Here is a 21,630-nt window from a genome sequence, read left to right on the forward strand (position 1 = left end):
AAACGAGTCGAGTATTGCTTACGAACATCGAGTACTTACTCGAAAAAAAGAATTCGAACAAACACAATCAACATAACTCAAATATGTTCGAGCTTTCCTATTTACGAGTATGATGACTCGTAAGTAATCCTTCATTTCAAACGAGTTCAAACGATCATTTTTCTGTTCGAGTAAAATCGAGTAAAATGATCATGAACAAAATGTTTATGATCAATGTGATCGAAATTACTCGAACTGGAAAGGAAATGTTCATAGTGTTCGAGGGTCGTGGTGGTACACAAAAGCAAGTTACATTTGTCTTATTTAAATTAATTAATTTGACAAGATAATGAAATGAAGAAAAACATATTAGAATAAAATTAAATTAAATACAGAAAAAAAAGAAAAATTAAATAAAACTTAATGCTAGATACAAAAATTGAATAAATTAAATTAAGTTAAAAATTATGACAGAAAAAAAAAATATTTAAATTGAATTTATCTTTAAGTTAAGTGAATTCGCAATCATCAAATTATTTACAGTTTCTGGGTTCAGCCTCGATCGTTTTTCTGTAATTATATTTCCAGCCTGTGAAAATGCTCGTTCTGATGCTGCTGATGTTGCGGGAATACGATTCAAGATTATATGTGCTTCATAAAGGTTTTTGAATTGGCCTTTATTTTCACACCACCATTGAAGAATATCCACAGGGCGTTTCGAATTATCTTTCTATTTCAATATCAATAGAGTTCACGCTCGTGGTTGTATTTTCATTCATAAAATCCGAGAAAATATAACTGGCCCTGGAACTAGTTTTAGGTTGTTCGTCCAAAATATCTTCAGATGCCGCAGCAGTAGCAGGAACTATTGACTTTATGTAATCATATATTTCAGTCTTTTCAGTTGGGGACAATAATTGCATTTTATTGCCCCCGCGTGCATATAAAAATGACGCACTTTTGAATGACATTTCGGGATAAAACAAATTCACTAAATAATGTTTTACTTTGTTTTTTAAATCACTTTAATTTTCTGAATTTTCCAAAACGTCAGTCCACAAATCTGTTGTTGCCGAAAATTTTTTAATAAAACCGAGTTCGGTTTTGACTATTTCCACTAATTTGTCTTTAATATATTTTATATTGTTGCTTATGGTTGTTCCAATGGGAAGCATGTCTTTCACGTTAACATGTTCTCCGTATTTAGCACCGATTTTTATACACTCTTTAACAAGTGCATGCATTCCAGAGCCTTCTACAGTAGAAAACGGTCTAATATCTTCAATACACAGCTTCACGGACACATCAAAAACTGCTTTCTTATCGGCCATCGACACAATCACTTCTTTGATTATATTTGGCAAGGTTTCTTTAAAACATCTGTGCCTCAAAAGGTTCGTCGTTGTTTTAAAATTTTTCATCACTTTTTTGCACGATCTACATGCCACAAAGTTTGGTATAGTATCACCATTTTGATTTTTTATTTCGCCAAAAGTCCCCCATACCTTACTTCGGCAGTTTCTTTTGTCGCAAATAGAAAATATATTATTATTAAGATTTAAGCTAATACTTTGTTCTTCCATTGTTTTTTATAAAACTATTACTTTTTTAAATGAACTCAGAAGATTACTATTTAAATATTGTTCTCGCAAGAAATCAGCTTTTGAACTAAAATATTTCATTCATAACTTTCCCTTTAACCCTTTCATTCTGATTTGTAATTTCCCCAATGTACCTACCCGAAAAAATAGTAATTTATTTTTAAAACAATCATCCCAAATCGCATTATTGCATATTTTTTAGGGATATGTTTCTACTACGCACCTACCTGCACAAATTAACTGGGCATTCCACATTATTTGTATTGTTACCTAACGACTTATTACTTTTTTATTTACTCAGTCATTGAAAATCACTTTCTAAAACCACAATTGTAAAATTAAAATAACCTGCTTTAATTGCAGTTGTACCGCAAACAACCAACCCTCAAAACCTAAATACAAAAAAATATGCAACAGGTACCTATAGGACGTAGAAATTGGAAGTGGTTGTTTTCATTGTTCATCGTTCGAACACTTCCATCACTTTCGATCATTTCGAGTAAAGCCCAGTGTTTATGAACAGTCGATTTGTTTACGAGTAATTTTGTTCGTGGGTATTGAGGATCGAGTATACTCATGAGTTCAAACAATTTGTATGGTTTTGTTTGTGAGTATTTTTGTTTATGAGTAAGATGATTTACGAGTATAGAGAGAAAACGATCGAGCACGAACGATCATTTTAAAAAATTTAAATTGTTCGAACAGGTTCGAACATACTCATTTGGATCTCTGGCCTGAAACCCACAAAATAAATGCTGGTGTGCCCCAGGGCTCCGTTTTGTCTCCGATTCTCTTTCTCATTTTTATAAATGATCTCCTGTCTGAAACTACTAATCCACTCAACTGTTTTGCTGATGATAGTACCCTCAGTTTTTCATATTCGTTTCCTGATTCTCGCCCATGTTCTTCGGATGTGGATCTTGAACGACTTAATATGATATGAGCTCATCATATTAAGTCGTTCAATTCTGATATTGATAGCATTGTCCAATGGGGAATAAGAAATCGCGTAGAGTTTAATGCTTCAAACACTCAATGCTGCTTACTGTCATTAAAGCGGAACCTGTCTCCTATGCCACTATCCATGAGTGGTACTTGCATCGAGGAAACCGAAAAGCTTTCCATTCTCGGTATGTGCATTACAAACCACCTCGTGTGGAATGAACACATATTTGACACCGCTAAATCCGCTGCGAAATGTTTAGGTTTCCTCCGAAGATGCAAGACATTTTTCTCCCTGTCTGATCTAGCAATTATTTATAAGGCGTATATTCGTCCAAAGCTTGAGTATAACTCCCACATCTGGGTAGGTGCTCCAATAAACTCGTTGAGTTTCTTGGATAGAAAACAAAATTGAGCTATAAAAATGATAGGTGATAGATAAATAACTGATACAATTTCGTCTCTTGAGCACCGTCGTAACGTTTCATGTCTCACGTTGTTCTATCGTTATTTTTATAAGCAGTGCTCCGACGAAATAGCTAGTTGCATTCCTCCCCTGAAACAATTCAACCGTAATACTCGCGCTTCAAGGAATGCTCATCAGTTTACCCTAGAGTACAACTTCGGACGTACCGTCAAATACAGAGATTCTTTCTTCAGCCGCACTACACGAATGTGGAACGTGTTACCCGCCTCTGTTTTCCCATCCCACTTCAAAACTCAGAACTTAAAAACTAATGGTCATCGGTATCTCCTATGAAACCCCTCCCTATTTTCCTAATGCTCGTACTATGTTCACCATATTAAGGGTACGTTAATCCCTTTAGTGCGCAATTATTATAAAAAAAAAAAAAAACAAAACAATAAAAGTTTTTCTAATTTTGCGAGTAAAAGCATTAGTTTAAAAAAAAATTTCGTCAATTATTTAGATCTAGCTTGAGTGTGCCAGGTTGAAAAGCTACTCCAGAAAAAGTATTTTTTTAGAATATTAAACAACATATGAAAGAGGAAGGAACCCTAAAAATGGAATTCAATATAACAAAATTTCAAAATTGTTTTAAAATAAAATCAAAGTTTTAAATAATGTTTTTTGATGAACTAATTGTAAAACTTTTTTTTATTGGTTTCTTACTTCATCGTAAACGACTTAAACGATTTCAAAGAAAATGTTCTCATAATCGTTAAATCTTCGAATTCAAAATTAGGAAAAATTATGAAAACTCATTTTATTATTTTATCATTTTTGAAAAACCAATAATTTCAAAACAATCCAACGAATTTTTTCTCTGTCCCGGGTTTTGCTCCGAAGAATATGGTTTTTTCAATTCAATTTAGTTTATTGAACTTGTTATTTACAATTGACTTAAAATTAACTTATTTCTAAGATACATTGATTGATATAAAATTTTGTTGGCACAGAGGGGGCCTAACCTTATACAATGACTAAGTTATAAAATATAAATAAATTTTATACATGGGTAAACTTAATTTAAAAAGTCTGCTGACTAGGTTGTCCTTGGGGTGTTCAGACCCGGATGTCCAGGCCCAAGAATATGGTCACCGTAATTATAAGTCATAGCATATTTGTTTCGTTCTTATAGAAACTGTATTTCTTTTCTTAGGTGACATTTTTAAACCACAACAAACGAACACTAAAAAATGTGTGGATTGTTTTTTTTCTTTCTTGCTCATTCTCAGTTTGTCATTTTTTGGCAGCTCAATAAGGGTGGGTTCAGAAATTTTGTGGAAGTTACACTTTGCATCATTTGCATGTTAATACTGGAGAATTTCTCATAAACGTTTTATTTTTTATGTAGTGAATGAGATTATTACATCAGAACAAGTGCCTTATATCAGTGTTTGTCTTATAAACGTTTTTCTTATATGAGGTAAATTTAACACAGAATTTTATGAGAATGTGCTTGTGCATGGTGTTTTGAAATGTCTGTCTTATATGCGTGTTTTTCTCATATGAGACTTTCTTATATTCGTCATCTACTGTATTGCATTTATTGCCTAAAGGATGGAAGATTGTCCTTAACTCCTTTTTGAATTTTTTTTTTTTGTTCACAAAAATCTTCATTTAAATTTAATCGCGTTTTTGGGTTTGTCGGGTGTTTGGGCGCGGTTAAAACGTCTCTCATGGGTGTTTTTGCAATCAGGGAGTCAAAGAAAACAGGACGGGACTGATTTCAAGTGGTTACCCCAAGTCCTTGCTTTTTTATTTCGCGAAAAAGATCGCGATTTAGGCTCGTCTGTTTTGTGTTTGGGCGCATGTAAAACGTCTGTCATGGGTATTTTTGAAATCGGGGAGTCAAGACCAACAGAATGAGACTTATTTCAAGTGGTTACCTTAAGTCCTTGCTTTTTTTTCGCGAAAAAGATCGCGATTTAGGACTCGTCTGTTGGGTGTTTTAGGCGCAGCTAAAACGTCTGTCATGGGTATTTTTTGTAATCAGAGAGTCAAGACCAACAGAATGAGACTAATTTCAAGTGGTTACCCCAAGCCCTTGCGTTCTCATAAAAGATCGCGTTTTTGGGTGCGGATAAAACGTCTGTCATGGGTATTTTTGCAATCAGGGCGACGAGGGCGTCAGGATCCAATTATTTCTAGGTGGTTACCCTCACTAAATCAATTTTCAGAAAAAATGTACTTTTGATGCACTTTTTCCCAGTAAAGGCGCAGACATATGCTGGCAGACGTTCGTTTTCGTCATCACCATGACTGGGACTTATTCTAGTATTAATATGAATCGGTTAGCTCTCACGCAAAAAATCTGCTCCCGGCTCTTAGACTACAAGGACAAAAAAGTCTATAAAAAAAAGTTGGTTGGAAGGGTGTTTTTTCGCGGACAAGAGGGAGGGGGTGAAGGTCAAAAATATACTGAAAAAAATTGTTAGTCGAATATCATCATATGACACATGTTTTCAAGGTATTCTTTGATGCTAATGACATACAAATACGATTGCTCTAAGAAAAGTTATTGCCGTTTAAAAACAAGGTTGCTTGTTTTTTGACTTCAACAGGTAAGATATAACCAAAATCCATGAGAAAAACATGCTACACTGATGAAATTCGGGATGAAGGTTTTATATAAAGCAGGGACAAAGGATTCATATAGTTCTTAAAATTATTTTTGGTGAAAGGGTGTTTTTTTGAAAGGTTAAGTTGTGTGTGAGAAAGGTATAATAACAGCTTACTTAAATTTTATTAATTTTTAAAACTTGGTGAAAAAGTTTTAGTTGGTATAAGAATTAAGAACCTAAAAAAAATTATCTTGAATGAAAGGGTATTTTTTTCAAGAAATGATGAAATTCGGAATTAATACCACAAAAACTAAGAAAAAATTGTTGCACCAATGAAAATTTTTGAATTTTTTTGTTCACCTCAATAGTGTCAACAAATTAACACAAATTTAACTATTTAACGCAATTCACACACGGCCTAAGAACCCAAACAGTCTTTAAAAATATTTTAGGTTAAAGGGTGTTTTTTTGGTAATAGGAAAAAATCCGTGATAAGTCCGATTAAATCAATGGTATAAATGGTACCCTTACTAAATTCATTGAATATGTTATCTTTCCCATGGGAATAACGAATAAAAGAAATCTATAAATTTTTTTCATGTAAAAGGGTGTTTTTTTAGGTGTACAGAAAATATGGATATATTTGGAAAAGTGTGCAATACAATTGGCTTTTTGGACCAATTACAGATTTTACTGTCTCTTCGAAAAAAACACCCTTTCACATAATTTTTTTTTTTTATAAAAACTCTTTATTCTTGCTTTCTATCCGAAATTCAACGCTTTCACCAAATTTCATAGGGTGGTCCATCATTTTTGTTTTCACTCAAAAAAACACCTTTTAAACCGTGAAATTTTTATAGACACTTTAGATTCTTGTTTCTTATCTTAAAAGTATTTCAATAGGATACCACTAGTACTACTCTAGTATTGCACACTTTTCCAAATATACCCATATTTTCTCTACATTTAAAAAAACACTCTTTCACATGAACAAAATTTATAGATTTCTTTTCGTGAGTGTACCTTTTATGCCATTGATTTTATTGGACTTATCGCGGATTTTCCCTATTTTCCCAAAAAAAAACCCTTTAACCTAAAATATTTGTATAGACTTTTTGGGTTCTTGGTTTCTGTTATAAATGAAACATTTTTACCAATTTTCATTGGTGTAACAATTTTTTCCCAGTTTTTGTGGAACTAATTCCGAATTTTGCTATTTTCCATTTATTTGTAATTTTTGTAATACAGTGTACAGTGAGAAATAATTCTTATAAATAGTACAGGTTAGATTGAATAAAAAATATTATACAATAAAAAAGTTAAGCTTAAATCAATTTTTATAATTTCAGATTTATAATTTTAAATCCTATAATTACATATTTAATGAGAAGATTCCAATGAAATGTAGAGTTAAAAACTGTTTTTGTTCAATTTTATTTTTAAGCGATAAAGGTAAATGATTCCATATTGACACAGCATAAATGAAAAACTGGCGACGCGATGTAACGCAGTAATATGTTCTAGGTCGCAGTGGCGTACATTGAGTGGCCGGGGCCCAGGGGCAAGACTCAATTTTGGGGCCCCTTTGATATTTGGGTCCCATTATGTATAGAAATTAAGAACAAATAAAAAAGTACGTATATACGCAATACCTACTCTTTTTTTTTTGGGGTCCCTAAGATTATTCAAAATAATATTTTTTGGATCTTTAAGATAAAAGGCTTATACATTTTTTTTTTAATATGAAATTAATAAGTAGCTGGCTACATTTAACTGCAGAATATAATTTGTTTCTCTTGTGTCCGAAGTGATTCATGTTAAACATCTAACCTTTTTGCTTCGTTCATGTGTAAAAAGTTGCCTTCTCGGCATTGTCTCCATTCGGGGCCCTGGGGCGTGACTGGGCCCCGGGGCACCGCCCCGAGGACTGCGAAAAGCAAAGGTTTTCAAAAAGATAAGTTGGTTTACTGTTTTTTATGATTTTGATGAGCAAAGTCAAACATTTGAATTGGAGAAAGCAACGAAAACTGCATCCTAGGATTTCTTTTGAAAAGCTTGAAATGTTATCGTATTTTCCAAGATTATATACATATCTTGTTACAGAATTAAAAGCCAAATTCAATTTTCGAAATGATTCAAAGCTTAGGTCAGCAATAATTTCACATCCAAAGGTCATCACTGATAATATCAAAGACTTCACCAGTTTAATTTTAACTTCTTTAGGTAAAAAATATCTTGAATTTAATAAATTCCGAAGTACAGCGTAAACTTTAGCAACTGTGTTGTTGATATGGTCATCCAAAGTCATTGCATAATTAAAAAAGAACCCTAGATTTCTTACCTTAGACATCATTTAAACCACCTGGCCGTTCAAAAATAATTGGGGAAAATCCGGACAGTCAAAGCGATGGGTACTTAACGATATGCATTTTTTTTTTTGCTGGGATTTAGCAAGCGCTGGGTTCGAATTACCGCACACGATTACGATCATACGTTAACGTTTTGTTTATTGCTCTCTCTATTTAATTAGTAGAAGAAGATAGGGACACATAGCAACCACACGTTAACGAACGTATGCCGTAGTTCGACTGATTCTTTATTGACCATTCAAAAACTCAAGCTAAATCGTCATTAATTTTTGCAATTGCATCTTCAATTAGTCCTACCCGGAAATTAAAATATAATTGTACATGGTCGGCTTGTATGTGATAAGAACAATAAATCAGAACCGAAGGAAGATCGTTTAAAAATAACGAGAAAAGCAAAGGTCCGAGTATCGAACATTGCGGCAAACCTGTCCTTAAGTCTAAGAACACCGACAACCTGTTTTTATAAGAAACAGCCTGAGAACGATTTTTCGGATAAGAAAATATAAGTTTGTGACGAAGCGTCACAATTTATATTTTTATTTCCAATAAACAAATGAACATTGTATAAATATTATACACAATCGGCATATTCGCAATGCCCACATACTATCTTTCTTAAATGCATAGACGGTGTTCACATTGGCCTCAGTCAACCGACTCATTTTGACGTAAGGCCACACCGTCGTGTTCAGACACAAAAGTAATGTGAACACTCCACATTCATTTTGACGTTTGTAGTTGATATGACAATATTTACAATTCAAAATATTTTTGTTTTCGATTAAGGTTTATTAAAGATGAGTTCAAATTCAAGTGATGATAATGAAGCTAATGTTTTGGCATACATAAGTGCAGTAAATACCACCGCCTTATGTATCCTTGAAAAAAAAAACAAAAAAAAAAAAAAAGCAGAAGTGAGTGGGTGAAGCTGTGGAAGCTTAGGCGGAAGGAAAAAGGCGCTTTCCATTTGCTCCACCAAGAGTTGAGGCTGGAAGATAAGGACTCGTTCAGACGTTATTTGCGAATGAACGAGGACTGCTTCTTGGAGCTCTTAGAAATGGTGAAAACCAGCATTGAGAGGCAGGACACACAAATGCGGCCAGCAATTTCGGCCAATGAAAGTTTATCGTGTGTGCTACGTTTCCTGGCCACAGGGGAATCATACAGAAGTTTGGAGTTCCAATCAAGAATTTCGTTGGCATTCCTCTCTGAAAGAGTCCCAGAGATCTGTAAGGCGTTATATGAAAATTTGCGGGGAACCTATTTGCAAGTAAGGAATTGTAATTAAATTTGAATTGTGTAATAATAATTAAATATTCTTCTCTAGTTTCCCGAAGGTGAGCAATGGAATCAAATTGCCAATCAATTTGAAGCTCGGTGGCACTTTCCGCTTTGTATAGGTGCCTTGGATGGAAAGCACGTCGCTTTCAGAGCATCAAAAACGGATGGTTCTCTGTACTACAATTATAAAGGCTTCAACAGTGTCGTTTTGTTGGCCATGTGCGATGCAGAATACAAATTTTTATTTGTGGATATCGGCTGCAATGGACGTATCAGCGACGGAGGTGTCCTGAGTCGCAGTGACCTTGCAAGAATCCTTTTGCAAGCCGATAGGTTTTTACCAAGGGATAAAGTTATCGGCAATAATAGACTTTTGCCGTATGTCATTGTTGGGGATGATGCGTTTCCATTGGAAAAACACCTCATGAAACCCTTCCCATATCATACCAACAGTGAATCGGAAAAAAATTTCAATTTTCGTCTAAGCCATGCCAGACAAACGATTGAACATGCCTTTGGGATTTTATCAAACCGGTTCAGAGTGTTGCAATCAAATATACATTTGAGACCTCCAAAAGTTATAAAAATCATACAAGCCTGCTGTGTGTTGCATAATTTTTTAATAACGAAAAGTGTGAATTATGTAACAGAGATTAACGTCCGATCATCAGAAACTCCTGCAAATGTTGAAAACGATGATGGACATAGGACAAGCAATCCTAGAAGACACAGCAACGAAGCTGGAGAAGTTCGAAACATTTTTTCCGAGTACTTTAATAACGAGGGAAAGCTTTTTTATGTATAATAATAATAATAATAATAATAATAATAATAATAAAAAACTTCAAAATTTATTGGCAGTTGAATTTTATTTTGGTACATATGATTATGATTAATGTTTTCATTGATTTTTATTTCATATAGAAAGTTGTTAGGAACTTTTGATTCTTAGATTGTTGGTGATTGAGTGTTTATAAAAAGAGTCATGGGCTTGGAAGCTTGAGGTGTATACGTTTTTGGTACATTTGCCTGTTTTTGTGAATTAGAAAGTTGTGTTGTGTTAGAGTTTGGTGTTTGTTTTCTTATGTTAATTGGTATGGAATGTATTTTTCTTTTTTGAATATTTGAGCTATAGTTTTTAATATTGGAGTTAGTGACTCTGTTTACATGTTTAGTCTGGTTTTGTGCACTCAAAAGTAGTGTTGAGGTAGAATTTGCTGTTTCTGTAGTCGGTAAATAAGTATCTTTAAAATTGCAGTTCAGTGTTTCGTATCTGGATTGTGAACTTGAATGTGAAGGAGTTTCTGTTTCTGTTTGTGAATTTGGATGATGGAATGTACTTTTTGGATTATATGTAACATGTTCAGAAGGCTGTTGTTGTGAACTCGAGATTAGTGTTGTGGTAGTTTTTGGTGTTTCTGTTGTTATATTAGTCGGTAAATAAGTATCTTCAAAATTTAAGTCCAGTACTTCAAAATTGGATTGTGTATCTGTATATGATAAAGGAGTAGGTGTGTGTGTATTTGAATGAATGTACGTCGGGGTGGATTGTATATTCTTTGTTTTTTGAGTATTAAAGTTTGGTGATGAGAATGTGGTGTGTTTATCTTGTGTTTGTGTGTCTGATATCAGTGTTGAAAATGTATTTTTTGTGTTTCGCAAGGTGGATTTTTCCTGGACTTCCCGAACTATGTTGATTATTTTCCATTTGGAATCCATGAAAAGATCCTCCGGAATGTCTTCGAGTTCCTGCTCCACGAATTTACCTAAATTGTAGGCTTTCGACCGCTTAATTTGTTTTTTGTTACGCATATGCGGTTTAGTGCATCTTCGCACTGCGAATTGTACAAAACGGGATGCTGTTCGTATAACATAATTAAATGTGTCGTTTGAATTCTATTCCAATTACTCATCTTAATTGTTTTTTTTCAATAAATCAAACACGAGTTTGCAACTTTTCTTCAAAATATTTATTTATAACGGTAGTATATTCGTTGACATAACACAAAGGAAAATGTAAAAAAAAAAAAAATATTTGTTTTCTCGCTCCAACCTTAAGGCAAGATTGGGAAACTTCAAATGTCAAAATAACAAATGTCAAAAAGAGTCCAAAAATTTTTAAATCTGTTTAAAATTTCTGCCTCACTTCGCCATCTCTTTCTCGCCATAAAGTGGGAGTGAGAAAAAACACAAAGACGTCAAAATGAGTCGGTTGACTGAGGCCAATGTGAACACCGTCATACACATGCTGTGTGACGTAGCTACTTTAGTGAGAGCACAACAAAAAAAAAGAAAACAAGAACAAACAACAGATCTAACCCTAAGAATAAGAAGTACAGGAATGGGTATTTGAAAAAACCAGTGCGGCATTTTTTTTTTCATTTTTACAAAGCAGTATTAGTTATACAAATACATATGCATTGAACCAGGGACGCATAGCTGTAAGATGGTTGCTCGCAAGGCGCAACGTTTTATCTACGTGAAAATTTATATTTTTTTATGAAACACGTTATTAATAGTTTTTTTTTTTAATAAAAAAAATTAAATATTGACATTTAAGCATTAGCTACATTGGCTTAAAAGTGTAAAAGCACAAAAGCAAACATTTTCAAACGTATTTCTGGATGGAAAACTTAAAAAATGATGCAAAAAACTTAAATTTTTGGTCTAAATAATTAATATACTCTTTTTCACAAAAAACTTTGGCTAGCGAGAAAAAAAAATGAGAAAAGGACAGAATAATTTCACACAAGGGCACCCGACTGTTGCAGCGCCTTACCATCACCAAAAAAAATAAATACACCCCTATTTGTGAGATATTCAATTTGATAGCTGTGGATTGAAAAAATCCAAGAAAAAAAAGACACTTATTTTAACAAATTTTATTATTTTTATTCTATAAAAGCTTTTGCAATTGTATTAAAGAATGATTTTAACGGGTTTTTGAATTTGAATTACACTTTGGTTTTAATTCTATCACACACCAGAATGGCTTTGAATTTATTTTTAACAGTTTTTTTCCCACGCTATCCTACACTATAAAAGTGATATACAATTATACACCCATTCCTGTGCTTCTTATTCTTAGATCTAACCATGAACACGACAAACAGACATCATCCGATTATAAAAGAAAAATTACTACTACTATTACTAAATATACTATATAGTAGTAATAGAAAAATTAGAATTTAAGTTTTCATACGAATCTAACTTTTAACCGTGTTACATTTCATAGTAAGTTTTAATCACGAATAACATATGAGGAAGAAAAAAGTGTTATTAAGTCGTCGATTTGCGCTTCTATGTTATCAAGTACCTATTCATTTAGGGCCTTACCAATAATCAAATTTAAAGCTCAGTTAAATATTTAACTGAGCTTTAAATATTTCTCCATACCAATAACCAATTTAATAGTCAGGTTAAGGGTTAACGCCACGTTAATTTTATAGTTGGGAAACTGAACTATAAACGCACGGTTAAATGTAAACGCATGGTTTGCACTGTCATTTGACAGCAAAAAAAAAAAATTGTCAAGTCACGAGTTGTTGAGAAAAATTAATAACATTGGCGGCAATTTATTAAATAAGAAAATGGAAAAATGTATTGTTTATAAATATTTATATTTTTATTAATAAATATTCATTACTTTCAGAAAAGGCTGAAAAAGAAAACTAACCCCCTGTTTTTTGTGGATAAATGGACTGTAGTTTATTTATGATTTAGTTTTTAAAGATGAATATAATGAATGTTTTTTTTTTTATGTATACTTATATGAATTTATTTTTTTTCCTTGATGTTCGCTTGCTGCTGCTGCTTGTGTCTGTCTCGTGTGATGGTTGGTCGTCAAAGAGATCGAGCATTGGGAAAATTGCAAGCAGCAGCATTTAACGAATATTAGAACAAAATGAAATGCATACAGTAATGTACAAAACGTATAAAAAGAGAGTTGCTCAAATTTAAAGTAAGTTATACAATGTTTGGTTTCAAATAGTTAAAATTGTTTTTTAATTCAAGTATTGTTTTCTAGTTTTAAACATTCAGCCCCCCCTGGAAGACTCCGGTCTTTCAGTAAAAGGCAAGGGAGCTAGTTTGACTACTGGTCTAACGTAGGTTCCATTGTTTGTTTTTATTGTAGCAACACGACATCTTTCGTCTGCTCCAAGATGAGTTTCGGTGACACGTCCAATGACCCACTTAGATGGTGGCAAGTTTGGTTCCTTCACTAGGACAACATCGTCAATTTGAAGATTTCGTTTGACCCTTTGCCACTTTGGTCGGTTCTGCAATGAGGTTAGGTACTCTTGGTGCCAGCGCTTCCAAAAACTTTGTGTAAGTGCCTGTAAAAGATACCAGTTATTTTTTATTGAAACAATTGGACATGAAACGTCAGGTGAAGGGACAGTAGAATAAGATTCTCCAATCATAAAATGTGATGGAGTAAGAGCAGTAGGTTCGAAGTCAGGTGTTGGCCACATAGGGCGTGAGTTCAAAAGACTTTCAATTTTGGCTAAAAGAGTATACATCTCTTCGTAGGTAAGTCTTTGATCACCAATAACACGTTTGAGATGAGTTTTAACTGATTTTACACCAGCCTCCCAAAGTCCTCCAAAGTGAGGCGAGGCAGGCGGTATAAATTTCCAAGTGATTTGGTCTTTGGAAAGATGGTCAATGATGCAGCTGTTGCGTTGTTGGTCCAGAAGAAGATCATGTAGCTCTCCAAGTTTCCTTTTCGCTCCATTAAAATTTGTCGCGTTATCACTCCAGATTACCGACGGTTTTCCGCGCCGCGATACAAACCGATCTAGAGCTAGGAGAAAGGCATCTGTCGATAAGTCCCCGACGAGTTCGATATGGACTCCTTTGGTTACAAAGCACACAAACAGAGCGATATATGCCTTGACAAATTTTGGATTTCGTCCGCGAGATAGTCTTAGGGTAATAGGACCTGCATAATCGCAGCCAACCGTGCTGAAGGGGCGTGAAAAACGAACGCGTTCTTTTGGAAGATCGCCCATCAGTTGAGTAGAGACCGTTTGTCGCTGACGAAAACATTTGAGGCACTTGTTAACTATTTTTTGTAATAGGTTTCTGCAGCCGAGAATATAAAAATTTTGTTTTAGTAAAGCAATCATCAACGTCACGCCGGAATGCAAATATTGTTCATGAATCGAATTCGCTATAAGTTTTGCAATAGGATGTGATTTACACAAAATGATTGGATGTTTCTCGTTATATGACAAGTGAGAATGTTCAAGACGTCCACCGACACGAAGAACACTAGATCTATCAAGAAACGGGGCAAGTGGTAGAAGTTTACTTTTAGACGGGAGTGGTTTACCCTTTTTTAAAAGGTCAATTTCGAAACCGAATAGAGAAGATTGTGCATGTTTTATAAGAAGTGTTTTTGCTTCAATTATTTCCTGAGCGTATAGGAAAGGAGAAGATTCTTTATTTTTACTGAAATGGGCATTACGATAGAACCGATATATGTATGCCACAACGCGAACGAGTTTAAACCAATTCGAAAAGCGAGCAATAAGTTGGTCAAATATATTTTCAGAATTCAAATTTGAAAAGAATACCTGAACCTTTTTACTTTTTCGTTCTTCCAACTCTTCTTCAGCAATATCATTTATATTGTACTGTGACACTGACCATTCCGTAGAATCTTTTTTCAACCATGAAGGTCCATTCCACCAAATGTCTGTAGAAGCCAAAAGTGAAGGTGGTATTCCTCGGGATGGTACATCAGCGGGGTTTTCCGGTGAGCGAACATGATTCCAGCATTTGAATGGTATTGATGTTAGTATTTCTGAAGTTCGATTTGCGACGAAAACAGACCATTTCTTAGGCGGAGCAGATAGCCAATGTAGGACAATAGAAGAATCTGTCCAAGCGAAAACACGAAGGTCATTTTCCTGCAAAGAGATTTTAATTTTATTAATGAGTTGAGTAAGGAGACGAGCTCCACAGAGTTCAAGCTTAGGTAGCGATAAAACTTTAATCGGAGCAACTCTACTTTTAGCTGCAACCAAGCTAATCTGGACTTTTCCAGCTTCATTTACACTTCTACAATAAACGACCGCTGCATAAGCATCCAGTGATGCATCACAAAACCCATGAAGCTCCCAATTATTTTTGTTGGACCATAATACTCTGGGTATGGACAGTGATTCGATCAGGCTAAGTTCATCTCGAATGGTTTTCCAGCGAAGTCCGAGTTCCAAAGGAACTTCTTCGTCCCATGCTAGTTTTTCGCGCCATAAATCCTGAATCAATATTTTGATTGCGACAACAACTGGTGAAAGAAAACCTAAGGGATCGAATACCCGAGAAGCATCAGAAAGAATTCGACGTTTGGTGCAAGTTGTTGACTCTGGAAGAACGACCTTGTAGGAGAAGCAATCCTTGAATGGGCACCATTGTAGACCAAGAACTTTCACCATGTTTGACTCTTCAAATTGTACTGGAGATATCTCGCGTTGCTCCTCTGGCAAGGAGAGTAAGAGTGGCCAACAATTAGTGGTCCACTTTCGCAGATTAAAACCACCTAGTTTAAGGAGCTCTACAAGTTCATTTCTAAGAGATATGATGTCATCTACGTCGTCAGCTCCAGTAAAAACATCATCGACGTAGAAGTCATTAAGAATTATGTTGGAGGCTCGAGGGTACATTTCGGCATTGTCAAGTGCTAGCTGTTTTAAAGTCCTTACTGCTAAAAAAGGTGCTGCAGAAGTACCGTAGGTTACTGTTAACAAGTTATAATGTTTAATTGGCTCTTGGGGTGAAGAGCGCCATATGATTCGTTGATAATTTTTATGGCTTGGAGCCACCCAAATCTGACGGAACATTTTCTCTATATCCCCTGAAATAACATAAGCATGGCGACGACTTCGAAGGCAAATAGCGAAAATGTCACGTTGAATAGTAGGCCCAACAAGAAGAAGCTCGTTGAGAGAAAATGTGTCAGAGTGATGGGGTTTGGCAGAACCGTCAAATACCACCCGAAGTTTGGTGGTAGTACTATCGTTTTTTATAACCGCATGATGAGGCAAATAATAACAATTGGAAGGTGGTTGTACAATTTCATGTTGAGGTACTTCTTCCATATGCCCTAATGCGAGGTATTCGTTTAAAAATGAATTATATTGAGCTTTCAATTCGGGATTAGAAGCAAACCTACGCTCCATTGAGTGTAATCGACTAAGGGCAATGCTAAAAGAATCGCAAAGGTTCGACTCATAATTTTTTTTGAAAGGCAGCTGTACAACATAACGTCCATCAAGAGCACGACTGTGAGTTGTAACAAAATGTTCCTCCGCTTGTTGTTCCTCAACAGATAGCACAGGTTCCCAGTGAACTTCTTCAAGGCGCCAGAAACGTTCAAGGTCAAACGCTAATGCAAAAAGTAACCTTATAGTAAAGCACTTAACTTCTTGGTTAGCATCAGATCGCAGCTTTGGAACTCCCCCTGCTATAACCCAGCCAAATATAGTTGGAACACAATTAGGAACACCTACAGCCTCTTCTTCCGAAGATCCCGTAATAATATTGAAGACTTTATCTGCCCCTATAAGTATATCAATAGGGCCTGGCTTATTAAAACTAGGATCAGCTAAATCGAGCGACAGATAATCGAATGTGTTAAAGTGTGACGTGGAGATTGGAGGAATCAGCGATGTTAATTTAGATATAACGTAGCAGTCAACGTCAATGTTATTTGAACAACTATCTTTATCATCCTTTTCAAATCGTGATGCTAAATTCAGTGATACCACACCATTGGTTACACCTGCGGCAGTAGATCCAACTCCCATTATTGGAATTCGCGATGGTTTACGTGTCAATCCTAAACGCTGAACTACCTCTTCGGTAACAAACGACACTTGCGATCCTGTGTCTAACAAAACACGAACCTCATGTTTAACTCCTTGTTTGTCTACAACCTTGACAACGGCGGTAGGAAGAAGAGTGGAAAAACAACGAGTAGGATCCAACGAGTGACAATTTACAACAGGAGAACTAGTAGCGGAACTAAGCGACGACCCTGATTTAGAGGATTCAATTTCACTGGGAACTGTTGATTTTACGCCTTCCTTCGGATGAACTAAAGTATGGTGCCTTTTGTTGCATATTTTACACCTTGAAAATGAACGGCATTTATTAGATGGATGTCCTGTACGAAAACAATTGAAACAAAGTTTATTCTCCCTAGCAAAATCACGACGAGCTTCACAACCTAGCGAAGAAAAAGATTTGCAAAGGAAAAGCTGATGGTCCTCACCACATTTTGGACATCCTACTTTTGTTTCAATCATATGAGATCGGACGCTTTTCTGAACATCTTTGTTGTTACGTTTCGAAAGAGATGATATAGGTGTTGGGCAGCAAGCTTCAAGACAGTTGCACCTGTTTTGAAGAAAATCGAGAAACTGTTGGATGGTTAGATCAATCCTAGACCCTGCTTCGTTAGCCCATGCTTGTTTGGTTTCAAGATCTAATTTTTGCAACAAAATATAAATTAGCCAAGGATCTCGTGTTGTTGCATCCAATGAGTTAAGACCCCTAATCACTTCATCCGCATCGTCGGTTATTTTGCGAAGAATCGCAGGATTAGAGTTCGAAGATGGTAGTGAAATAAATGTTTCAATAAACGATTGAATAATTAAAACTGTCCTATCATAACGCTCTTCTAATTTGTCCCAAGCCTCAACGTAGTTTTTTTCTGTACAGGGAGTGTTTTTAAATAGATCCCCTGGTTGCTTTCCGAGGAACGACTTCAAATATTGGAACTTTTGAGTTCCTGAAAGTGAAGTATTGGAATCAATCGTTCCAAGAAACATGTCTTTGAAACCCGGCCAATCCTTATAATTCCCATGAAAAGTAGGCACATGTAGTTGGGGTAAATGCACAGATTTTGTGGATTTAGTTGCTTCAAGTCTTTCTAAAAACTCGACTTGTTGTGTGGTAAGAGACTCGCTAGGCGAAGCAGCGGTATTTATTGGAGGTGGCTCTGAATGAGGTACCTTTGCACGAATTGCATCGGTAATTGCAGCATGTGAGGTTAAATACTTGTCCTCATAATCAGCGTATTCTGGTTCTGGATCGACAAAACCTTCATCTTCAATAAATTCATAAAGTTGATCGGACAAAGAATTAAATTCTGACCAGGCTTCTGTAAGCCTAGCTAAATGAATTTCTAATGAAGCAACCGTAGTGGAATCATCAATTAATTCCGAAAACGCTAATTGATTTGTAATTGAAGCCTTCGCGCGACCACGTTTGCCCTTGACAAATTGCATATTTGCGTTTCAATTATTGTCTATCAAAAAATATTGATCTCAATTTAAGAACCGTTTACTACGCACAGTAGAAAGCCAATGGGTTCGCAATAAAAATTTTATTCATATATAAAAAAAAAAACTTGTCATGAATATATGTACGATATACAATATACATATATATGTTTTATGTATAAAAGTTATAATTTTATCATTTAACTGATTAAAATCAAATGAAAGTTTGTTGAAAGTTTCAATGTTTGATATTCAATGTTTAATTCATTAAAAAAAAAGCATACATAAGCTTAATCGACACCGAAAATGGTGGATTAATAAATCACGTGATCTCTTTATCTGACACACAACTCATACACCGCACAATTCACTTTTTTATTCGGCTTTTCAGAAGGACCAATGTTTTTTGTGGATAAATGGACTGTAGTTTATTTATGATTTAGTTTTTAAAGATGAATATAATGAATGTTTTTTTTTTTATGTATACTTATATGAATTTATTTTTTTTCCTTGATGTTCGCTTGCTGCTGCTGCTTGTGTCTGTCTCGTGTGATGGTTGGTCGTCAAAGAGATCGAGCATTGGGAAAATTGCAAGCAGCAGCATTTAACGAATATTAGAACAAAATGAAATGCATACAGTAATGTACAAAACGTATAAAAAGAGAGTTGCTCAAATTTAAAGTAAGTTATACAATGTTTGGTTTCAAATAGTTAAAATTGTTTTTTAATTCAAGTATTGTTTTCTAGTTTTAAACACCCCCTGAATACAATGGTGTAGCTGTGGCTGTAGCTTGTAGCGGAAGTTCAAGAATTCTCAACTTTTTGCTCAGCTGACGCCATTGTTGTTTCCCTCAGTAAAATTTTGGCAGTACTACAAGCCACAGCTACACCATTGTATTCAGCAAGTTAAAAAGAAATAGAACTGCAAATTTTCATCGTCGTACTTCACGACACGATAGAAGAACTTTTTTTTAAGCACTTTTGGCTTCCTTGCTTGGGCTCCATTTTTTAACTTTTACAACCAAAATAAAAATATATGAAGATATGTAGGTATTTTGTAGTTATGTTTGTGTTCATTATTACATTACATGCATAAAATGTCACTTCAATGATGTCATTTTGACAACAAATGTAATAGATCTGGTAATAGAAGCACAATTAGTTAAACGCGTGTTTATTTTGATTATTAGTATACACTCAATTTAACGCGACGGTAAAATTTAACCCGACGATACTTAAACGTGTGTTTAGCGATTCATTATTGGTAAGGCCCTTAGTGTATACACACAGAGCCAAGCAGACCCAGAAAAGGACTTGGCAATTAGAGGCAGCTCTTCTTGATCGTCATTTTCTTGAATTTTTGGTCCTAAAGCCTGGTACGCTGCTCGCGCTAAATTTTAGCTCCCATACAAATTATCGAAAAATTTTATCTGAGCTAAAATGGATCCCATACATATTATCGATAAGTTGTATGGGAATTTTATTTCAGCTAAAATTTAGCGCGAACAGCGTACCAGGCTTAAATAGTAAATAAGTAGCTAGTTGTATTAGGGAATCAGAAATCAACACAGGTAGTTTACAAAAGAATTTAGAACATGAAATTATTATACTAACAAAAAAAAAAGGTTTTCATTCGGATTCCACAGTTTACTCCTTCGAGTTTCTCGTTGGACAGAGGTTCTCCTAGTGAGTTCCGACCGGAATTATCTCTACATTTTGGGGACATAAGATTTTCCATTGGGATTCCCACAGACTACTCCATCGAGCTTCTCGTTGGACAAAGGTTCTCCTAGTGGGTTCCGCCCGAAATTTTCTCCACATTTTGGGGATACAAGGGTTTCCATTGGGATTCCCACAGACTATTCCTTCGAGTTTCTCGTTGGACATAAGTTCTCCTACCGAGTTCCGACAAGACTTTTCTCCGTATTGTGGGGACATAGGATTCCATTCGGATTCCAAAGATTTTTCCTTTGAGTTTCTTAGCTCATTGGACATAGGATCTCCTAGTGAGTTCCGTCCGGAATCCTCTCTAGGTTGTGCACTGGGGACATAAGGGCTTCCATTAGGATCCCGCAGACTATTCCTTCGAACCTCTCGTTGGACATAGGTTCTCCTGCCGAGTTCCAACCAGACTTTTCTCCGTATTGTGGGGACATAGGATTCCATTCGGATTCCAAAGACTTTTCCTCTGAGTTTCTTGGCTCATTGGACATAGGTTCCACCAGTGAGTTCCGTCCAGAATCCTCTCTAGGTTGAGCACTGGAGACATAAGGGTTTCTATTAGGATACCACAGACTATTCTTTCGAGCTTCTCGTTGGACATAGGTTCTCCTGCCGAGTTCCAACCAGACTTTTCTCCATATTGTGGGGACATAGGATTCCATTCGGATTCCAAAGATTTTTCCTTTGAGTTTCTTAGCTTATTGGACATAGGTTCTCATAGTGAGTTCCGTCCAGAATCCTCTCCAGGTTGTGTACTGGGGACATAAGGGCTTCCATTAGGATCCCACAGACTATTCCTTCGAGCCTCTCGTTGGACATAGGTTCTTCTGCCAAGTTCCGACCAGACTTTTCTCCGTATTGTGGGGACATAGGATTCCATTCGGATTCCAAAGACTTTTACTTTGAGTTCCTTGGCTCATTGGACATAGGTTCCACTAGTGAGTTCCGTCCAGAATCCTGTCCAGGTTGAGCACTGGGGACATAAGGGTTTCTATTAGGATACAACAGACTATTCCTTCGAGCTTCTCGTTGGACATAGGTTTTCCCCAAGTAACAATTTAGTTTTCATAAGGGTCAATGCAAGCTATTTTTGGCTTTCATAACAAGAAGGACAGGTCTTATACAAATCGCTTTGGCGCATATTACCGAAATCGCTTAAGACTTTCTTACACGAGCCATATACAGGTCAACATGCTTGTGATGGAAAGCGTAAGAAGGTCTTACAATAGCAAACTACTGCAAGCAATACTTTCCTTAAAAAGGCTAAAATTTCGCTAAACAAGTTATTTGCTTTCCTAAGACCTGTTCTTACAAGTACTACGGAAATGTAAAGCTTGTGGCGAACAATATAATAAGGGCTTATAGAGGTCTTCTTATAGATAACATAATTTGCTTAACCAAGCTATTTGC

At 35.5% G+C, this 21,630-nt stretch overlaps 2 protein-coding genes across 2 annotated transcripts; one reads left to right on the forward strand and one right to left on the reverse strand.

Moving 5' to 3' along the window:
• Window positions 1–8,975: 8,975 nt before the first annotated feature.
• On the forward strand, window positions 8,976–10,004 carry LOC129908270 (putative nuclease HARBI1). Its single transcript, XM_055984660.1, has 2 exons — window positions 8,976–9,188; window positions 9,246–10,004. The coding sequence occupies exons 1-2, from the start codon at window positions 8,976–8,978 to the stop codon at window positions 10,002–10,004; spliced, it is 972 nt and encodes a 323-aa protein (XP_055840635.1).
• Window positions 10,005–13,239: 3,235 nt separating this feature from the next.
• On the reverse strand, window positions 13,240–18,504 carry LOC129908278 (uncharacterized). Its single transcript, XM_055984675.1, has one exon. The coding sequence runs from the start codon at window positions 18,502–18,504 to the stop codon at window positions 13,240–13,242; it is 5,265 nt and encodes a 1,754-aa protein (XP_055840650.1).
• Window positions 18,505–21,630: the final 3,126 nt, after the last annotated feature.

The sequence above is a fragment of the Episyrphus balteatus genome, chromosome 1 (assembly GCF_945859705.1).
Source record: "Episyrphus balteatus chromosome 1, idEpiBalt1.1, whole genome shotgun sequence".
NCBI lineage: Eukaryota > Metazoa > Arthropoda > Insecta > Diptera > Syrphidae > Episyrphus > Episyrphus balteatus.

What these genes read in the sequence shown, in the direction of transcription:
- LOC129908270 (XM_055984660.1), top strand. Translation starts at nt 8,976, where the DNA reads ATGGTGAAAACCAGCATTGAGAGGCAGGACACACAAATGCGGCCAGCA. An exon ending in TGCGGGGAACCTATTTGCAA is followed by an intron (nt 9,189 to 9,245) that starts GTAAGGAATTGT and finishes ATTCTTCTCTAG; the next exon opens with TTTCCCGAAGGTGAGCAATG.
- LOC129908278 (XM_055984675.1), bottom strand. Translation starts at nt 18,504, where the DNA reads ATGCAATTTGTCAAGGGCAAACGTGGTCGCGCGAAGGCTTCAATTACA.